This window comes from Engraulis encrasicolus, chromosome 7, assembly GCF_034702125.1.
Source record: "Engraulis encrasicolus isolate BLACKSEA-1 chromosome 7, IST_EnEncr_1.0, whole genome shotgun sequence".
Lineage (NCBI taxonomy): Eukaryota > Metazoa > Chordata > Actinopteri > Clupeiformes > Engraulidae > Engraulis > Engraulis encrasicolus.
The window spans coordinates 38,188,342-38,209,908 of record NC_085863.1 but is presented as its reverse complement, the minus strand read 5'-3'; the positions used below and the strand labels follow the sequence as shown (position 1 = coordinate 38,209,908).

The 21,567-nt window shown below is 42.4% G+C and overlaps 1 protein-coding gene across 2 annotated transcripts; it reads left to right on the top strand.

The window, feature by feature from the left end:
• Nucleotides 1-439: 439 nt before the first annotated feature.
• On the top strand, nt 440-21,492 carry LOC134452831 (neutral alpha-glucosidase AB-like). Of its 2 annotated transcripts, XM_063203452.1 has the most exons (25): nt 440-483; nt 906-1,001; nt 1,291-1,399; nt 1,493-1,620; nt 3,598-3,777; nt 5,076-5,141; nt 9,215-9,275; nt 9,437-9,524; nt 9,890-9,986; nt 10,268-10,448; nt 10,933-11,053; nt 11,449-11,684; nt 12,247-12,373; nt 12,734-12,813; nt 14,317-14,457; nt 15,576-15,672; nt 16,053-16,154; nt 17,041-17,284; nt 17,936-18,000; nt 18,280-18,356; nt 18,612-18,686; nt 19,253-19,366; nt 19,666-19,778; nt 20,066-20,166; nt 20,643-21,492. In XM_063203452.1, exons 1-25 carry the CDS (start codon nt 464-466, stop codon nt 20,750-20,752), a joined length of 2,829 nt encoding a protein of 942 aa, XP_063059522.1. In that variant the 5' UTR covers nt 440-463; the 3' UTR covers nt 20,753-21,492. The 2 variants fall into 2 exon arrangements, with proteins under 2 accessions (XP_063059522.1, XP_063059523.1); XM_063203453.1 differs by lacking the exon at nt 5,076-5,141 and having other exon boundaries at nt 441-483.
• The last annotated feature ends 75 nt before the right edge of the window (nt 21,493-21,567 follow it).

Sequence of the window (21,567 nt, the reverse complement as noted above, 5' to 3'; positions counted from 1 at the left end):
AGCCGGAAACACAACACGTTTTCGGCATGTTGCGCGTGAACAACGCTATCTACAGGTCCGTATCTGTCGTTTATTAAACCCCAACATCACCAATTGACTTGCATTGCCTGTTTTCCCCCACAAATGGGCGTAACGCACATGGAAAACGTCACGCCGTTCATGAGTATAGCTAACTTCAATGTCCAATCAGAAAGGATTCCAAATGGCTCTCGTCCAATCATTTTGAGACTCATGGCAGGACGTATGGTCAACCGGAAAAATAAAAATAAAATAAAACATTACTGTACGAAATCAGACTGTAGACTCACTGCTTACATTACCCAAAGGAACACACACATCACAGAAACGGCTGATAGTGTGCCAAAATATAGTATTTTATCTTTCGCCACGAAAATAGTTGAACTTGTTTAGAGATTTTATAGTCATGTGATACGGGGGGTAAAGGTCAATACAGTTGGGAAACATGGCGGCTCCCTCTGACAGGTAATGAAACTATTAACGAGTCTTCAAGTTAATGAGCTTAACGAAAATGTATTTGCTCCCGGATTGCTGTAGCAATAGTCACCATGTTAACCTTTGTAAATATGTGTAGACACATACATTTAATTGACTTCCCATCCACCGAGAAGCAGATCTATTGTGCTGAACTTGGTGTAGAATCGATAGTTCGCAATCGGCAAACACCGTTCGACTGGTATTACATGTCCCGATGAAACCATTTGAACTAATTTTTGCATTCATAACATGTATCGCTCGGTTATGTGTGTTGCCTAAAGCTAAAGCCTAAGTTGTAATATACTGTATACGGTATTTGTGTAGTAGTTAACGACCATGGTTTGGAAGGATTACTATTGATAGCCACTGATCAGGAAGATATCTATACCTTATCTCTTTCCTTTGCCAAGGATGGGGCTGCTTTTCCTGACGCTGCTGACTGTCTGTTGTACCGACGCGGTGGATCGTAGTAACTTCAAAACATGTGATCAAAGTGCCTTCTGCAAGTAAGATGTTGTTTTACAATAGACCCCTATATTCTTGGACTGCAATTAGCACAAGTTGTGTTTTATTTAATTCAGCCATGTAAATTTACTTTACTTTGGTGGAAAATTGTAATATAAAGATTAAATGTCTTGAGTGCGAAGGGTGACTGTTATAAAGATACTATTATAAAGAAAGATGGTAGGGTATAGATTATTAATAAATATGTAATTGTGGTGTCATGTAGACACTTGTAGACAAATGCAGCTACCACAAAATGTGTCATTCATCATTTTCTGTGCATTGTTGCAGGCGTCAAAGAGATGTGAAGCCAGGACCATCTCCATACAGGGCTCTACTGGAGACAATGCAGCTCAGTGATTCACGTCTCACTCTGCAGCTCATCAATGACAACAACAAGGTACCTAAGCCCCCCCCCCCCCCCCCCCATCTATCAAAGCTAGTTAGTTCCATTTCAATGAAAATCCATAACTCCCTGTCACTGTGCTACTAGGTGCGATTGCTGTTGGAGCTGTACCGGCTGCAAGGCAACATGACACGGGTTAAAATCAACGAACTGAAACCCCTCAAGCCCAGATATGAGGTTCCAGACGTTCTCATCAAAGACCCGCCGACCGAGCCGTAAGTTTGACCATAGTTGAATTTGTTTAATTCTAAACAGCGATGAGACAACAAATCAATTTTGTTCATTTTTTATTCTACCCCACCCCGTCACCCCACACCCATTTTTAGATTTAATTTCGCCATGTCTAATTCTTTCTTGAAAAATAGAACACTGAGTCAGAAACCCATGCTGTACATAACAGAAAGAACAATATATGTAAATAATTCAAAAAATGGAAAAATCCAGGCAACTCCAGGTGAAAAAGAAGAAGTCCATTAAAAAGCCTTTATTGTCATAGGGCTAAAACATGATTAAAAAAGCCAACATGTTTCGACCGCACTGGTCTTCATCAGGGCTTTGTCATCAGGACAAGGAGCATGGCCTCACCTATAAGGTGAGTTACTCTGGGGTCACATGACCCTTGTGTCACCTTATAGGTGAGGCCATGCTCCTTGTCCTGATGACAAAGCCCTGATGAAGACCAGTGCGGTCGAAACATGTTGGCTTTTTTAATCATGTTTTAGCCCTATGACAATAAAGGCTTTTTAATGGACTTCCTCTTTTTCACCTGGAGTTGCCTGGATTTTTCCCTTTTTTGAATTGAACGGATCCCCTTCATCCAAGAACACCCAACAAATATACTTTAAGAAGATACTGCGACTTTTTTGAGCTACCAGCCATTTTGTGTTTTACTATATGTAAATAATTGTTTGTGCCTTGTCCACTTTCTACGTATGGGAATGTCCACTGACAAATTTGCTTTTCCATGACCTGGGGACTGGGGTGAAAAAAAGCTATCAATTGCTACAAACTGATTTTCATTAGGGATGCACCGATACCGATACTGGTATCGGTATCGGCACCCGATACTGCTCACTATACTCGTACTCGTACTCGTCAAGCACTTGCCGATACCAGGAACGATACTGCTGTTGCACAAAACAATGCAAAATCTTGTCACGTTCTGTGGACAGCATGGAAAAAAGTGCCACCTCATACATTTACTAACATTTAAATCTACATGGAAATGGACAATAAAAATATCACAGATGGAAAAAAACAAGGCCATGCATTTATTTTCATTGTATTTTGGTGGTAAAAGGTATCAGTATTGGTACTCGGTATGGGCAAGTACACACATTAATGTACTTGTACTTGTATCGGTTTTCAAAAAAGTGGTATCGGTGCATCCTTAATTTTCATGCAACCCTTTTCTTCCAAAAACACCTAAAACAAGCCCATCTCAGTATCTGCCAAACCAGCAACTACAGTATATGCACACACTGTCTTCCTGTGTTTTGAGAAAATCCCTTGAGATTGATTGCCATTCTGTGTTGGGCCTCACTTTGAACAGAAGAGTGCTTGTGAACTGTAGTGCAACATAAAATGAGAATCAGATGGCAATAAAGACTGAAGTAAAAATGGCAAACATTTGTTACTTCTACTACAATTTGTTTTCTTATTTAATAAGAAGTGTAGAAAATGTTACAAGCTTTCAACAACTACACTGATTAATATGTCTTAAGCACATGAGAATAACTAATGTGGTGTATTAAATGACTGCTTGTCAGCTTGTACAGACTTTGCAAGGTGGGCAAATGCATACTAATCATACATCAGTGGATAAGGTTCTTAAAATACTTCATATACAGTATGTGTGGTTTACTTGTTGTTTGCCTTGAAGTGTAGTACACATGGTTAGTGTTATGACCTTATGGTGTGTGGATAACATCTCGTGATGGTAGTTTAAGTAAGGTGACTTTCTCTTAATGTGTTCTCCAGTTGATATTTGGCAGCCGCTGCTCTCTTGTGTCATAGGTCAAGCGCGACTGTAACCTCACGCAACGCCTGAAGTCATCCTCATTAGTGTATCTGTTAATTACTGACACTGTCGTTACATTCTGTAATGATTTTTTCCCAATGATTTCTCTCTCTCTCTCTCTCTCTCTCTCTCTCTCTCTCTCTCTCTCTCTCTCCACTTTACTGTACTGCAGTCTCTCGGTGATCGATCGCGATGAGAATGGCGTTGTTCTTTCCCTGGGGGCAGATGAGCAGCGGGTCATCATCAGTGCCCGTCCGTTCCGTCTGGACGTGGTGGAGGGGGCGAAGGTCCTGCTGTCCCTCAACTCGCGTGGCCTGCTGGTGTTCGAGCGCCTCCGCCCGCGCAAGGACACGTGAGTCTGTCAGGCTGCGGCCAGCTCTGCTCAATTCACACGCACGCGATGCCTCATGTCTCTCTAGCACACACACAACGCAACACATGCACATGCACATGCTCATTATACTCTACTCACTCACACACACTATACGCACTCTATACACATGCTGACACATAGTCCTATTGCACAGACACACACATACAGACACAAGTGCCTGTTAAACGTATGGAAAAACGCACACAAAAATGCATACACACATACTGTACACTTTCACACATACACTGTAGCCTGTTTGACAAAGCCATGCCTTTTCCGAGCCTGACACACCTTGGCCAGTTTTTCTTTGGATTGCGTGATTGCCTGCTAAACGGTGCCCTTTTCTCCTAGCTTCTGACCCTTACACCTATTTGCCTTAGTCCTTTTGGATTGCCATTTTCTAGAGACTCTCCATCCTGCCATTTTTTTCCCTGGTGTGTGAACGTGTTGCCGTTTCCTCTAAGCATTGCTGCTCATGCTTAAAGCGATACTGTACCATTTTTGAAGATAAGCTCATATTAAACCTTTCCTTCATTTAAATAATTGAGTTTACCTTTCTCCTGTCCTTCCTGCTGTCCTCTTGAGTCTGGTAGTGCAAATTTTACCTGTAAGATAGCAATTCATGTTGAATCCTATGGGTCCAGCTAGCAATTGCTATCTTGGAGGTTAAATGTGCACTGCCTGCCATACTCAGAGAATGTAGTACAGGAGAAAGGTAAAACTCAATCATTTAACTCAAGGGTGGTGTAAATCACCTTATTTCTGAAAAAGGGCACAGTATCGCTTTAAAAACGTTATACATCCTTCTACCGTTAATCTGATTATCTTGAGCTGAAGAGCAGAAAATTGCTTTGCCTCATCCGGAGCAACGAAAAACTTATCTGCAAAGCACTAGACATTACTTATGCTGTGCAGCACGTTGGATAAAAGCAATGTATAATTGCAGTCCATTTACCATTTAGTAGCCTAGGTTCATTAATAAATCTGAATTCATTATTGACAATAGTGGATGGTGTGAAGAGTGGGTGAAAGGCAAAAAGTTGTTGTTTTTACATTCACACATGATTTTTTTGGGATTGGTGCCTTATCCCCATTAAAGGAAAGGAACACTGTAATAATTGGACATGAATTCACATATGCATTTTGTTGTACCAAAGCCATTGCCACATGTTGATGAGAGTTTTTTCTGTGTTTTTATTTTCTTCCATGCTTTCTTTCCTCTTTCTCTCTCTCTTTCTATCCTCCATTTTCTCTCCATCTCTACATGCTCTCTCCAGTATCTCTCATAAAATAACTAGCACAGTCGGTAGCATGTGGGATAAGATCAAGAGCGTGTTCTCTAGGTAACTGCTCAGTCTAGTTCTTGATCCTGTCTGTTGTTGACAACATTTAGTGAGTCGGGTCATTTGTCTGTATGCTCCCATCAGGTACATCAAAGGCTTGAAGTAGCACAATTTCAATTTTTGCATAAAATAGTGCTGACGTTTGCGTAGCAGCGCTTGTAGACCTAATTGTCAGCATACAGCCAAATGAAAACATGCAGTTTTAGTCATGTGATTAAAATGCTACATGTGTCTTGCTCACCACACTAAGGGACAGATACAATACATCCTTTGTTAAAAAAAAAAAAAAAGTTTATCGAAAAATATAATAATTCTCACAACAAAGATATGTCATAGCTTGAAATGGGTGAAGGCTAACCTTAAACAACATGGTGGAATCGGGTGACATTGAATCTGGCCCTTTGTGGTTGTGCAGTTAGCTGCAATGTGTCTTGTTATGTAATCAATGTAACCAATGACTAGAGCTCATCGCTGCACTGTTGCAATAATTTTTTCAGTGTTACTAACTATTCTTTCTAATCCTATAAAGACGTCTCCTTTTTCTACAGTTTGTTATAATGTGTGATGCATGGATACTGTATGTTGTTCTGTGTTTCATGTGGAGAGATGTTATTAGTTGTGGTCCTTATTCAAGCATGCCATTGTTTTGCACACATGGTTACTGTTTTAAGAAGGTTACAGACAAATATCTTTATGAAATAACTTGGTAACACTTTATTTTAGGGGTACATCTATTAGCACTAATACATACAATGTTAATGCCTGCATAAGTAAGTTGTAAGGCATGTACTAAGCAAACGCTAAGGCCTACTAGGTCCTTACTAAGGTTAAATTGGTAATAAATCCCTTATTGTGCATGAAAAAGACATTTGCGAATACACGCCTAACAAATGTTTGATTTTGCTTTGTACATGCCTTTTAAGTTACTTATACAGGCACATTGTATGTATTAGTGCTAATAGATGTATCCCCAAAATAAAGTGTTACCAATAACTTTAATTTTGCCAAGACACAAAGCGATGCATTACATTTTCTGCTGCTCGAACAAAGTCACAGCACGGGACGGCGCACAGTAATCTATTAATAGCCCCCAGTAACTTTGCAGAAGTCCTCATTGCAGTCTGCTTGGCTGTGCTCTGTGCCATAGGCCAAAACCAAGCAAAGCATGCCCCCTTCTGGACTCCAGAGCACCCTCTGTGCCATCTGCATTATGTAAATGGGATCCAATTGATAAGATTAGATGCTGTAATCGTCGTGTTAAACTGCCCTTTCTGCTACAGTATTAAAGGTAGTGACATATTGTGCTGTAGATGTAAGACAAATTCCAGCAATAGGCGTGATGTCTTGGAGGTTGTAGCAACTAATGTCTAATTTCCTTTAAAGTCTTCTCTTTTGGAGAACTGCCAAGACAGATTGCCCTGAACTTGAATACCAGAGCTATTGCAGCTTCACGTCTTGCTCAGCGGGAAATCTTACGTGCTGTTCTTGCACTCCTTGCTGCTTTATGTTTTCTTTTTAGGGGCCAAGCAGCGAAGCTGGCGAAGGCCCCTATAGAGTTAGTAGGTTTTCTTCATTATTATTCTCTAGTCACCATTCCTCTCCCTCTGCAAGTCTATGGCAGCCCATAGAACCGTACGTAGGAAAATGCTGTAAATCGGCACACACATTCGGGCCCGGCTCAGCATTACCCACAGCAATTTATAGGTCCCCAGCCCCAACACTCTAGCGCCACCAACAGGTCAAAGTTGCAGGTACATTTCTGCTTGTAACTTTTGAACCGCTGGGCCGATTTTCATAAACTTGGTATCCCTGGAATCCTTGGGCCAAGACGAATCCAACGCACCCTATGACGTCATTTTCCGCCAGGATAGTTTTCCCGCCATTTTGGATTTTGTAAAATTCAATAAAAATGCTATTTTTTCCACAATTTTTGACCAATTCGCCCGAAACTCGGTATATAGTATCTCTGTACTGAGCTACACATGGGGTCTTCAGGAATATTGGATATCTTTTATCGTTTAGCCGTGAGAGCCAATCAAAATTGTCGTAAACGTGGCGAAACAGGAAGTGAGGTCATATCTCAGCAACCGTTTGTCGAATCAGGCTGGGATTTTGTACACACATAGTAGTCCATCCCATGACCTACCACAAAAAAAATCAGATCCCCAGCTCAAACTCTGTAGCGCCACCAGCAGGTCAAAATTTTAGCTACAATTTTGCCTGTAGCTTTTGAACCGTACTCCCAATTTTCAAAATATTGGTACACAGGTCATCTTCACACTATGCTGCACCCAGGTATGGATTTTCGTAACGATTGGAAAAACTATCAGCTCTCAGCAGCCATTCAAAATTGTGGAAAGAATGGAGGGATTTTTCTCATCTCTCTGTCCCCTTTGCCAACGGCACCTGCGCACGTTCACTGACACCATTCTCAGCGGGGGTCTCTGGGGGGAGGGAGAGGGAGGGGGAGAGGGAGAGAGAGGGAAGGAGGGAGGGAGAGAGAGAGAGAGAGAGAGCATTGTTGTTCTCTTGGTTCCTCTGTCTGTCTCACACACACACACACACACACACACACACACACACACACACACACACACACACACACACACACACACACACACACACACACACACACACGTTACTTCTATGTACACCAATTCCTCAGACCAGTCTCTCAAAAGGCTGGCCAACATTACATTGCAGCCTATAGGATTCTTATGTTTAGGATTTCAAGGACATATCTATTTTCAGTAGGCTCCCGATTCTTTTCCATAATATTGTATGTCATATAAACAATTTTACTAAATAGAATGATCACAGAGGATTATAATTGCTGTCCAAAAAGCAAGCCTCTCAAGTATAGAAATGACTTGCTGATATTTTATAGACTAATTTGAGAGGGAATGGAAATGTGTTACTCAATATAAATCAAGGGCAGCACAGGCCCTGCCGTGGCCAACCGGTAGGGCACTCGTCTATCATGCGGCTGACCCGGGTTTGATTCCCAGCCCAGGTCCTTTGCCTACCCTCCCCGTCTCTCTCCCCATTTTCCCCTCCAAGAAATGCACCCCAACATTGGCGAGATTTGGGCCAAAGGGGGCGCTGCAGTTCCTTCTGTTGCCGTGGCGACTTTGGCAAGTTTACTGCTTGGCCCCGCATTGCTGCTTGCAGCTATATTTTCTTTTACTTTCTGTGCCCAGATTTCTGTGGTTTGTCATTTTAAATTTGCCATTATTGATTTTCCAACGTTTCTACCTCATTTTGTTTTTCCAATGAAATTGTGCCAATCGTGTGGTTAAATAGTCTGCAGTATCCCATTGTTTTGGTGATGGAAGTTGCCATGAGAATTGATTGGTATGATTACAACACGTGATTGCGCTGCACTGAGCAGCCTCTAAAGCTAATAGGAAACGGTCTATGTTTCTCTACATAGACGCATGCCATAATTGAATGCTGTTCTGATGACAGCGTTTACCATTTGCTGATCAGAGTGTGATTGGACAGTGGAGACTGGGTCATATTCATGAATTGCTTGCTGTTAACACATAGAAAGAGGAATAACTAAAGGCTATCAGAGTAGTTTCTACTATGCTTATAAGTAACTTTTAGTGTCTTAACTATCGTAACTGTACAGCAGAAACCTTGTAACTCTTTATAACCTTGTAACTTTTAATTAATTATTTTATACTTTTATGTATTGTATAATTATTGAAAATCACTATTTTTCAAAATAAATGAATTAATATAACATTATAGTTGGTATTAAGATAATTTCTTAAACTCATATGCTCACCAATAGTACTGATTTTATATTTTAAAATGTATATAGGTTTAAATAAATGATAAAATAATTATTAAAATGTGGAGTTATGAGGTTTCTGTCAGACAGTGATGATATGCCAAATGTATGTAGTCATGTTTATGGCCCAAACTCTCTTATACCATCATACAACTTGTGCTGCTTTTTCTGTGTTTGGTGTAAATTCTCGCTGACTTCACGTGTGGCTGTGTTTTTTGTCTTTGTGTGCCTTTGTTGTGTGTGCATCTGTCTATTGTTTTGTTCTTTATCCCAGTTCAAGTGAGACAGACCCAGAGGAAAATCCAGATGCTGTGGCACAAAATGTACCCGAGCAGGTATTATATTATATTATATTATATTATATTATATTATATTATATAACAATTATATTAGAATTAACATTTATTCATTAGCGTTATATGTGTATCTTCTATTTAAACCTGTATCTGAAAGTGTTGTGCCATCTAACTGGTGTCTGGTCCCATGTGTGTCCCAGGTCGAGGCTGCAGATGAGGTGCAGGAAGAGGATCAGCCTGGCATGTGGGACGAGACCTTCAAGTCTCATGCAGATACTAAGCCCAATGGTAAACCAGCGCGTTACTAGGTCTCTCTCTAGAGCCAGTTAAATGTTCAATGTGTATTTATTCCTAGTATTGCAGGTGTTGCAGTGGTACAATTGGCTCTGTCCAATATTCTTCATAGCTTTCATTTATAGAGTAACTTACCTTCTGAATGAACCTTCTTTCACAAAATTTTGAGTTTAATTGAAATAGGAATTCTTACAATAGTCCAACATATGACACATTTTAATGTTTGTAACTTGTCTTTCCCCCTGTTCATTGTGGTACTTTTAAGTAAAGAAACTGCAATGTGGGTATTGCCGTGGGTAAACCATACGGTTCATCTTAATGAAAAAGTGTAAAAAATTAAAATTGTGTTTCTTCTTCAGGTCCATCCTCCATCAGCTTGGACTTCTCCTTCCCCGACGTTGCACATGTCTACGGCATTCCAGAGCACGCCGACAGCCTCAAACTCAAAAGCACAGAGTGCGTCATATTTTATTCATCACCTATTTCCATCTAATATTCCATCTGCTGCATGTTTTTTTCTTCCTCTAAATTTAACGGCCGCCTCTTTTTAAATGGGTAAATGTAATGCATGGAAAGCGGGCAGTCTCTACAAGTCCCATTTTGCATAATTTCACAGCAGTTTAACCCCAGATTGCTCTCTTGCTCTTTTTCGCTCTCTGGTCTCTCTTTCTCCTCTGTCCTTGTTAACACATGGTCTCTGGACTCTCTCTCTTTTTTTTTCATTCTTATTACCACAGAGGAGGGGATCCGTATCGGCTCTACAACCTGGATGTGTTCCAGTATGAGCTCTACAACCCCATGGCTCTGTACGGAGCCGTGCCCGTGCTGCTGTCCCACACTGCCGATAGGACCATGGGCCTCTTCTGGCTCAATGCCGCTGAGACCTGGGTGGACATCGGCACCAGCTCCGTCACACAGGTGCCCATTCAGTCCTTTAGTACATTATTATTCTTTTGTGGCTTTTTGCCTTCATGATGACAGGTCGGTTAAAATAGACGGGGACAGGCCCTACCGTGGCTGATATGGTAGGGCACACGTTTACCACTTGGCCGACCCGGGTTCGATTCCCGGTCCGGGTCCTTTGCCGGTCCTTCCCCATCTCTCTCTCCCAGCTCACTTCCTGTCTCTCCTCCACTATCCTGTCTCACAAAAATCAATAAAGGCTGAAAAGCCCCCAAAAAAACTTAAAAAAAAATAAATAAAAATAGACGGGGACAGAAACCTTGGGCCAGGCTCAAACACGGGTCCCAGAATTTATGGTGCGGCACCTTAGCCCACTGAGCCATGGCACCCCCACATCACATTAATTTACTTTTATTAAACCATGTCACACGCTAATGATGGCCTAGCCTGAAACCTGTCTGCGAGTCATAGATCATTTCCATTCCCATTTTGTGTGCAGGGTGACAGTGAAGTGCCTGAGACAAACGTACGCTGGATTTCCGAGAGTGGCATCATCGATGTGTTCATCATGCTTGGTCCCCGCCCCACTGACGTCTTCTCGCAGTATGCCTCCCTCACAGGTATAGTACCCCAGATACGATAGCAGCCAACCTAAATCACACATACACCTCCTGTTGAGAGTCAGCTATTATCCTTTGATCGGGTGTGTTTGGTTCTATCTAACTAATAAATGTTTAATTAACTTAAATTAACTATTTATTGTGCAAACCTCTTTGTCAAATGCATGTACTGTGTAGATAAACCAGTGGGTATATGATTGTGCTCTTGTCTTATGTTATTACCCTATGTGTGTAGTTCACGACTGTGAAGCACCTTTGAATACAGTAGTCATAAAAGTGCTAAAGAAAGTGCGAAAGAAAAATAATTAAATTATATATTACAGTGATAAAATCAGTGAGTTGAATAGTCCCTTGTGTCTTTGTCAATACTAATAGAGACATTTTGTTGTTCTCAGGCACCCAGGCCTTCCCTCCGCTGTCCGCTCTGGCGTACCACCAGTGCAGATGGAACTATAACGACCAGGAGGATGTGAAGGAGGTGGACGCTGGCTTTGACGAACACGACATCCCCTACGACTTCATCTGGCTGGACATCGAGCACACCGACGGCAAGCGCTACTTCACCTGGGACCCAAACAAGTTCTCTCAGCCACGGGAGATGCTGCAGAACCTCAAGGACAAGAGAAGAAAGGTCTGGACACACACACACACACACACACACACACACACACACACACACACACACACACACACACACACACACACACACACACACACACCATAATTACCGGTGTGTCTGATAAAAAAGGGCTCATATTAACTGGAAATGACCGAAACATCTGTTCACACCAGGTAGTTGAAACAGGGAGAGCGTCTTAAATTCAATCTAAAATGGGACACTGAATTGAGGTTAGAAAGAAAACAAGTATTCTGTTGCACTACATCAGCAAGAATACCATGCATGCTCTTGTTACAGTATGTTGTTATAGGACTATATTACCCTGGGCGGAGTGATCTACACTAGTCTGTGACCATCCACAGCTAAAATGACCCCCATTTTAATCGGTTAGAAAGGTAAATAACACTCTACGTAAATATGTATATCTGGCTCTCTAATAATAATAATATATATTTGCTTTCAAACACTGTACTTGCCATTTGTGTATTCACACAAGTCAGCTATGTGCTTTTCCATCTCTTTATTTTCCTTTAAAAAAACAAACAACCCCCCCCCCCCTTAATTTCACCTACAGATGGTCACCATTGTGGACCCCCACATCAAGGTAGACAGTGGCTACAAGATCCACAATGAGATTCGCTCAAAGGACTTTTACATAAAAAACAAAGATGGTGGCGACTACGAAGGGTGGTGCTGGCCAGGTAAGCTTCTTGAAAATGTTAACAGGATTAGCTCTTTTGGTCCGTAGATTTTGCAGCAAATGTGAAATTTTGTGCTTCCTCATGTCTTTTGTTGGTGCACTCAAACTCAGCGACAATTAATGCGGTCTTTGGGTCCACATCCAATAAGGCTCAGTAATAAAAGTGAGAATAATCGGAGTAGAAAAGACCTCACTCTCTTGCATTTTCTCTTAACTAAAAAGTTGGTGGACTGGATATGGTCCATTCAACTTTTTAGTAAAGAGAATAAGCAAGAGAGGGCTGTATTTTATACTCTGTTCTCATGCCTTGTCACATCCATAATGTAAAATCTTCTAACTCACCCTGGTGGTGTGTTTTCAGGGAATGCAGGGTATCCAGACTTCACCAACCCTGAGATGAGAACTTGGTGGGCTAGCAAGTTTGCTTACGACCAGTACGAGGTAATTTGCTTCTTCAGCTCACTACTCTGATTTTTTATATGCATACATGTAGTAATTAAAGGTGGACTGTGTAAAATGTTTAGCCGTTTCTTTCCACAATTCATGTTGCCCATTCAGAGATCTTGCCTTTTTGACGAATGCTTACCGCCACCATCAAATTCTAAGTGGGAAAATTCCACTTTTCATACATGGAAAAATGGTGGATCTTTTCATAAATTGAATTCTTTTGCTGCAAAACGTACTGTACTTTGGTCATACTAGTAAATATTAGTTAATTACTTGGTAAATATTCATGAAAAGATCAAATTTGGTAATGGGCAGCACAGATATCAATACAGCTTGTAAATGAGTCATTTTCAGCTGGGTAGTTGTATACACAGCCTGAAAGTGGGTTAAGTGGGTTTATCCTCACTGCCATTAGCCCCATAATAGAAGGGCCCAGTGGTTTTGATGAGGAGAATTGAAGCCATGACACACTTCTAGATGGAGCTGTTGCCCTTCCAAACACCTCACCTAGGTCACCAAAACTCCTCTACGGATTAATCTGCTATTTTGAAGCCAAACGCCAGACGACCATACCTCATGTTGGCATACAACAAAGAACTAGAAATGCACTCAGAGAGTGCAGACCTCCGCCATGGAAGCTGTTTGATAGATAATTTGACCGTTACACCCTATTTTTTTCCAAGTCTTTTTGCCTTCTTTTTGTGGAGCTAGAAACTGGAATGTCAAAATTGGGCCTATCCCACAGTGGTGAAGAATCTTCTGGATGATCTTCCTGTATCATCACCACCAAAATGTAATCACTTTTTTTCCTTTTGTCATTTCCAAAAACTCAACAAAGTTTCATCCAAATCCGTACTTTTTGAGTTATCCTGCTGACAGGCAAACAAACAAACAGACAGACAGACAAACCAATGCGACCGAAAACATTTAACATTACAATTGTTTGGATTGTTTATTACCTCCGCCAAGAGGGTTATGTTTTCGGTCGCATTGAGAGTAAATAGAAGTTCTATTTACTCTCAATGCGACCGAAAACATAACCTCCTTGGCGGAGGTAATAAACAATTGTAATGTTAAATGAAGCACAAATGTGACATTTTAGCCCCAACAGGGTCCTCTGGGGACCGTACCTGCGTCCCTTTTGGGACATGTACCGCTACTTTTTAATTGTCTGCTAAATTAACTATGTCCCTGAGACCCATGTCACGACCCACAACCCAGGGAACTTTAACCACTGTTGCACTTTAACACTACCACTATGACACACACACACACACACACACACACACACACACACTTGCTGACTCTTTCGCACTATTACACTATAACCCCCAGCCACCCACCACACACACACACACACACACACACACACACACACACACACACACACACCTACACCTACACAGCTATGCACACAGTACAGTCGGACAACCCTAATTGCACTGCATGTTTTGTTTTGTAATTCTGTGCGTGTGACAAATATCCTTTGTGTCCCAGGGCAGCATGGACAACCTGTACACCTGGAACGACATGAACGAGCCGTCTGTGTTCAACGGGCCCGAGGTCACCATGCACAAGGACGCGCTGCATGGCCCCTGGGAGCACAGGGACGTGCACAACCTCTACGGCTTCTACGTGGTGAGCGGAGTGGAGCGGACGACCCTGTTTGCAGTGATGGGCAACCTGGAATCCAAAGCTACAGTCCAATACCACATATTTGAAATGACCTGGCTTTGCTTGAAATAAACTCCTTGTCCAATTCAACCTGGTGATTGCCTGGTTGAATGCTCAACTGGTCGAACTGGACATGTAAAACCAGTTTGTTTGGTATATGTGACACTGGGATTGTAGCTTCTGAATCCAGGTTGCCCATCACTGGTTTGTTGTAGAACAGTTGCACTCTCAACCAGAATTCAGCAAAGACGCTGGAAATGGCTTTGGCCAATATGTGTGTGTGTGTGTGTGTGTGTGTGTGTGTGTGTGTGTGTGTGTGTGTGTGTGTGTGTGTGTGTGTGTGTGTGTGTGTGTGATGTGCTAACCCAATAACTAAAGGACAAGAATTGTTTTTCAGATATCCGCTGTGGTCTAATGACTGTCTGCTCATAGTCTGTCATTCAGTATATAGTTGAACTATTGCCATAAGCTCTGAACTGGAGTTCTAGTGAAGTATACATGCGCTGTAAGAAATCGAATTAGTGGATGATGTATGTCAGGTTGCGGACCCCTTGTAGACTTTTTAATAAGATATCCAGGGTGCTAGCTTAGTAAAATAAATCCAAGTTTGCAAGTTGTGGCAGGATTTTGTTTTATCTGCCAGTGCGGCAACGACTGTCCCGACATTAATCACATCACATTGAGGATAGCAGATTAGGCCTACCCCATACTGCTAAGTAATAATAAACACATTTAATGAGTGGATAATTCTGGGCAAGCAAGCAGAAAATGAGCAGAGGTGACAATTTCCCTCCTCTCCTTTGTTTTCCATTTGCGCTGCCGGCTTTTTAGAAAAAGCATTCGCACACCCGCTATCCCTTTCCTTTCGTAGATAATCCACAGCTCCCCTTATTTCTGTGAATTAAAGTATTTTGTCTTTAATAACTCTGGTAACCTTGTAAACTTAACCCAACCGCACACCGGTTCTGCCAAAGTGTTCAGGTAACTTCCAGAAGGGAGAGTGGGTGCAGAACAATTGGCAAGCCAATAGACCCAGCATAGCTTGACTAAGAATACTGAGGGGTTTTGTGTTCCTTCCTTAGCAAATGGCCACTGCTGAGGGTCAGATCCAGCGCTCTGGTGGAGTGGAGAGGCCGTTTGTCCTGACCAGGGCTTTCTTCGCAGGATCCCAGCGCTATGGTGGGTACTACAGTTTGTGAATTGATACATACAGTATATCTCTCTTGTAAGATGTTGTTGACTTACCCTTGGTCCAGGGCATACCACACCCCACATACCTCACATACTGTACATGTACATTGAAGAAAATCTCTACACACATACTGTACATGTACATTGAAGAAAATCTCTACACACACAAACTTACAAATGTGTTTGAGTACACACATAACATTAAAAAAGATAAATTAACAGGAGGACAAAGGCTGATTTCATAAACAACACATTGTAAAATGCAAGGGAAGCACAAGGGGTACATGTAGCAGACCACATGACTTTTTTTCACTTGTTGTACACAACATCACTGAGCATCCGTATTCCTCTGTCATGTCATCCCTCAGGTGCGGTGTGGACAGGTGACAACGCTGCAGAGTGGGGCCACCTGAAGATGTCCATCCCCATGTGCCTCAGCCTGGGACTAGTGGGCATCTCCTTCTGCGGAGGTCAGTGTACACACACACACACACACACACACACACACACACACACACACACACACACACACACACACACACACACACACACACACACACACACACACACACACACACACCATTCCTTAAGGCATAAAGCAGCTCATCATGAGAAAAAAACACTGAAGTGTGAACCATTTTCTATTTTTAAGGGCCATCCTGCTATGAGGTTAGCACATGTTAGCCTGTGACGCACACGTCCTCAAAGTCTGTGAAGATTCTCAGTCTCTTAGATCATGTTATCCAAATGAATGAATTTGTACAGTGAGCAGCCAGATTTCTTTTCGGGAGGTTGTAAGATGTTTTGTTCCTTTATTCAATGCTTTTCATCTTTCAAGCCTCAACAGGAAGTCTAATGTTGCTTACAACTGCTCCAGTTAAACTTCACACTCATTTGGAGTCTACTGTAGACACCCCAGACAAAACATTAGCATTTGAAGGCTTACTTGCCCTTTCATCTCTCCTAATAATGATCCGTGCTTATCAGTGTATGTATACAGTGTCTGTCTTTATCAAATAAAAAGAAGTTCTGAGCCACTCTCTATTCCAGTGTTTTTCAACGGGGGCTCTACAGCCCCAGGGGGCGTTAAGGAACCCTAGGGGGGTGTTGAGTCGGATACAGTTGAGAGGGGCAGCCTGGGCTTAGTATTACAAAACAAAATGGACTAATATCCCCCAATGGCAACTGAGGGGGTGTTGGCAGGCTTATGATGAGGTGAAGGGGGCGTTAATTCAAAAAAGGCTGAGAACCACTGCTCCATTCAGTCCTTTTTTATTTTATGTTTTTGCATGCGTTTTGAGTCGCACACACACAAGCCTTTTTCAAGGTGTGCTTGTCTTTTATTCCGACTCCCAGCCGACGTCGGGGGCTTCTTCAAGTCCCCCAGTGAGGAGCTGCTGGTGCGCTGGTACCAGGCGGGGGCCTACCAGCCCTTCTTCCGGGCCCACGCCCACCTGGACACCCCGCGCCGGGAGCCCTGGCTCTTCGGGCCCGACAACACGGCTCTTATCCGGGAGGCGGTGAGGCAGCGCTACACCCTGCTGCCCTACTGGTACCAGCTCTTCTACAACGCCTACCGCACCGGACAGCCCGTCATGAGGTGAACACGATAGTCTCTCTCTCGCATATATACACACACACAGATGTGCAAACAAACAGGTACACATGCGCGCATGCATGCATCAATGTCTTATCTTTCATGCACAGACAAAGCCTGTTATGATGGGAACACTTGTGATGCACACACGCACGCACGCACGCGCGCACGCACACACACAATTATATAATTTCTAAGTGCACTGGTCAGTATATCATGAGGTTACCTGAATTTATGAGCAACACACACACACACACACACACACACACACACACACACACACACACACACACGCACACAGGCATGTGCACTATTTCTTAGGGCAGAAAGCAGCCGGCCATAAGATAAACACTTACGAGCATGACACACAGACAAACTGAATCATGCAGTGTGTGCGTGTGTGCATGTGTGTGTGTGTCATCTACTTAGGAATTTAACACACACATGAGCAGCATGTGACCTGTACACGCACTCACAGGCGATCCCACCGTTGTCTGATTCCTTTGTGCACAGGGCACTTGGTCATGAGGAGAAATCCTGATAGCATATGACACGCATTCAAATACACATGTTTTTCGTCCTGTTATTACTTTGAATCCCTATTGCTATGTTTTTGCCAAGTCATCAGCAGTGATATTTGTTTTTCATCATCAGACCCCTGTGGGTGGAGTACCCTGAGAACGTGGCTACCTTCGCCATCGAGGATGAATTCTTACTGGGTAAACACCGCCACACAAATCCCATTCCAGCCTCTTGTGTCACATTGTAATGTATACACTCTTGCTATAATGCCCTTTACTACTTCTCTGTATGCTACTCTTCTCTCTCTCTCTCTCTCTCTCTCTCTCTCTCTCTCTCTCTCTCTCTCTCTCTCTCTCTCTCTCTCTCTCTCTCTCTCTCTCTCTCTCTCTCTTTTTTCTCTCTCTCTCTCTCTCTCTCTCTCTCTCTCTCTCTCTCTCTCTCTCTCTCTCTCTCCCTCCTATTCTTTTGTCTCTCAGGGAAGGACCTGCTGGTTCATCCAGTCACAGATGAAAGGTCACAAGGGGTAACCGCCTACTTGCCGGGAGAGGCTGAGGTGAATGTGGAAGCATAAGCAAGCACACGCTCACACGCTCACACTCTCACACATACACACTCAAATACAGAGGTTCACACATACACACTCAAATACAGAGGTTCACACATACACACTCAAATACAGAGGTTCACTCATACACACTCAAATACAGAGGTTCACTCATACACTCACTCAGGGACCTTTTATTTTCAATGAATGTATGAAAGGTATCTCTTCTATAAATGGTGATTCTCCTTATTTTGCGTGTCACAGCTTTGGTATGATGTCCATACCTTCAAGAAGCACAATGGGAACCAAAACCTTTACATTCCTGTTACCATGAGCTCCGTAAGTCATCTTTGTGCATCTTGTTTGCATTTTACTATTACATGTTTCATTCTTTGCATGTTAAACATACAAGCTGATGCAGCACAGTCTTAGCAAAATCTAGAATGGAACAGTAACAAATGGACTATAGGAATGCTGTGTATTTGTACCACACATTTTTGCAAGATCTAAACTAGAGACGAACTAACCCAGCTCATATGCACCATAGCTGTTTAGACTATACTCTTTATTTCCCAAATATTGTGTGTTGCTTATTATGTATTTGGGGCAGCCGTGGCCTAGTGGTTAGAGAGTTGGTCTTTCAATCTGAGGGTTGCAGGTTCAAATCCCCCCTGACCTCTCCCTACATCTCCATGGCTGAAGTGACCTTGAGCAAGGCACCTAACCTCACATTGCTCCAGGGACTGTAACCAATACCCTGACAAATAATAACTGTAAGTCGCTTTGAATAAAATGAAAGCGTCAGCTTAGTGTAATGTAATGTAATAATGTAATGTATTTTGTGAATTGCTTTGTATGAAAAGGCATCTGCTAAATGTAACATTTGGCTGCTTTGTCTCTCTCAGATTCCAGTCTTCCAGAGAGGTGGTTCCATCATCAGTAGGAAGGACCGCATGCGCAGGTCATCCGCCTGTATGGAGGACGACCCCTATACTCTTTATGTGGCTTTAAATGCACAGGTAAATATGCTGTAATGATATACTTGCAATATCATATAATGTCAATAATGTATAATCATTTAATGGAAATATGTGGTCAACCAGCATGTGGGTTTGTGTTTTTAAATAGTGCGTTAGTATCTTTTCCTTTAGCTGTTTCCAACATATTTTAACTGAGGTCTTGATGTCACTATTTATTAATGATCCAATTAAATCATCCTACAGCCACAGAAAAATACATTTCCCAGAAGTAGCGCAAGAGCTGAAAGTTCTTGATCTATGAAGTTAATTGCATTAACATGCTTTCTGAATGATTACAGGGAACTGCCGAAGGGGAACTGTACATCGACGATGGGCACTCTTTCAATTTCGACAAGCAGAGGCAGTTCATTCATAGACGTCTGACGTTCGCCGAAGGCGCACTAACATCGAGGTTTGTGTCTTCAGTCTTCTAAACTTTGTTGAATGGATTTTGCTCATAGAAAGATTTAACAAAGACAAGGAGAGGCTTGAACTTTAATGTCTTACAAAGTACAAATACTTAGTATACTTAGTAATACTTAAATACGTGTGGCACATTGTACTTTACTGGAAAAAATATTTGTCAACTTACTTTTTAAGTCTGCTCCTTAATGTTTAACTGATTATCTCCAATTTTACTTTGTCATGTGTATAGAATAGTGATAATAGATATTTGCTTTTTTCCTGTTGTATTTCCAGCAACCTGTCTCCAGACTCCAGTTTCTCCACGGCCTCTTGGGTGGAGAAGGTGGTCTTCATGGGAGTCTCCTCACCTAATGCTGCTACCCTCAAAACTCAGGGTCAGTGCCTTTCCTCCATCACAATCATCTGTCAGTCCAACAGCATTACGCTTCATTTTAGAAAATGCATGTATGTCACCACATGTAAAAAAAACAAAAAAAAACAATGTTACATGTTGCATGTTGCTCTACAGCCCCCCCAGGGGGCGTTAGGGAGAGGTGGGAGGGAGCGTTGAGAAGGTGCTCAGTTGCAATTGGGGATCATTAGTCTATTTTATTTTTTAATACTAAGGGGGACATTGGGAGGCTAATGATGAGGTCAAGGTGGCGTTGCAAACCTCTGAACTACATTAACGGGGACTCAATGATGACGCGGGGGGCTGGGACAGTTCAGCAGTGACAGGGCTGTGTAAAGCTATATTGTCCTAGTGTTGCCTTGCTAAATCTGATAATACTTCATGGGGACCAGGATTTCTAGCAGCACATCTGGGGACCATTAAAAGTAAAGTGTTTTCCATGTTTGATTCTCTCCGCAGATGGCACCGAGAGTGCCCTGGAGTTCGACTTTGATGCCAATGCGGAGCTGCTCACCCTGCGCAAGCCTGGCGTGAACGCGGGCGCTGACTGGACCATCCACCTGCGGTAGCGCAGGGCTCAGGGCCATGGACTCCATCTCATCCCTTTCCTCTACTCTCACCAAAGCAGGGGAGGGTCAGCACTTAAAACATGACCGCTGTTTTACACATGCATACACTCGGACACGCATCACAACTTGACACACAAGCATACATGTGACGTGTCTCTCACATACTCTCTTTCTGTCTCTGACACACACACACACACACACACACACACACACACACACACACACACACACACACACACACACACACACACACACACACACACACACACACACCACTTGTAGGGTTAAGATTGAGATTAGGTGGGTGTCCGTCCATGGGGAGGTGAAAAGGTGTTGTAGGGATAGGATTGGCTCATCTCTCATCCTCCATAGAGATTTATCTTCAGTGAGAACGGACCGTGGGTTTTACTTGAGCTGGCTAGGACCACATTTGTAGATTATGTCATAGGATTAGTTTGATTTCTGTTTGAACAATGTTTGTCGATTTTTGTCAACTTCTTCTGTCTCCTGTTTTCAAAAACTGTCACCAAAACCACACTCAGACATTCTGGAATGTGACAAGAGCTTTGCACTTGAACAATTGAACCTTGTGAGAGATGTTGGTTAACTATGTATTATTACCATTGTCTTAAAATGATTTTTAAAAGTCTGCATTTCCTGTTTAGCAATTTAAAATGAAGTAAAGTAAAAGTAAGAAAATGAAATTAATGTAATGATTAAAAACACCCTTTCCAATAGAATATATGTCTCTGCTGATTGACTGTAGTCAGTGTAGTCAATCTCTGAAAACCTAGTGAGCATCAAATACAAGATAC

Coding starts and splice junctions, on each gene's coding strand:
- LOC134452831 (XM_063203452.1), top strand. CDS start 464: ATGGCGGCTCCCTCTGACAG. Junction 1,002..1,290: donor GATCAAAGTGCCTTCTGCAA/GTAAGATGTTGT, acceptor GCATTGTTGCAG/GCGTCAAAGAGATGTGAAGC. Junction 1,400..1,492: donor TCATCAATGACAACAACAAG/GTACCTAAGCCC, acceptor CTGTGCTACTAG/GTGCGATTGCTGTTGGAGCT.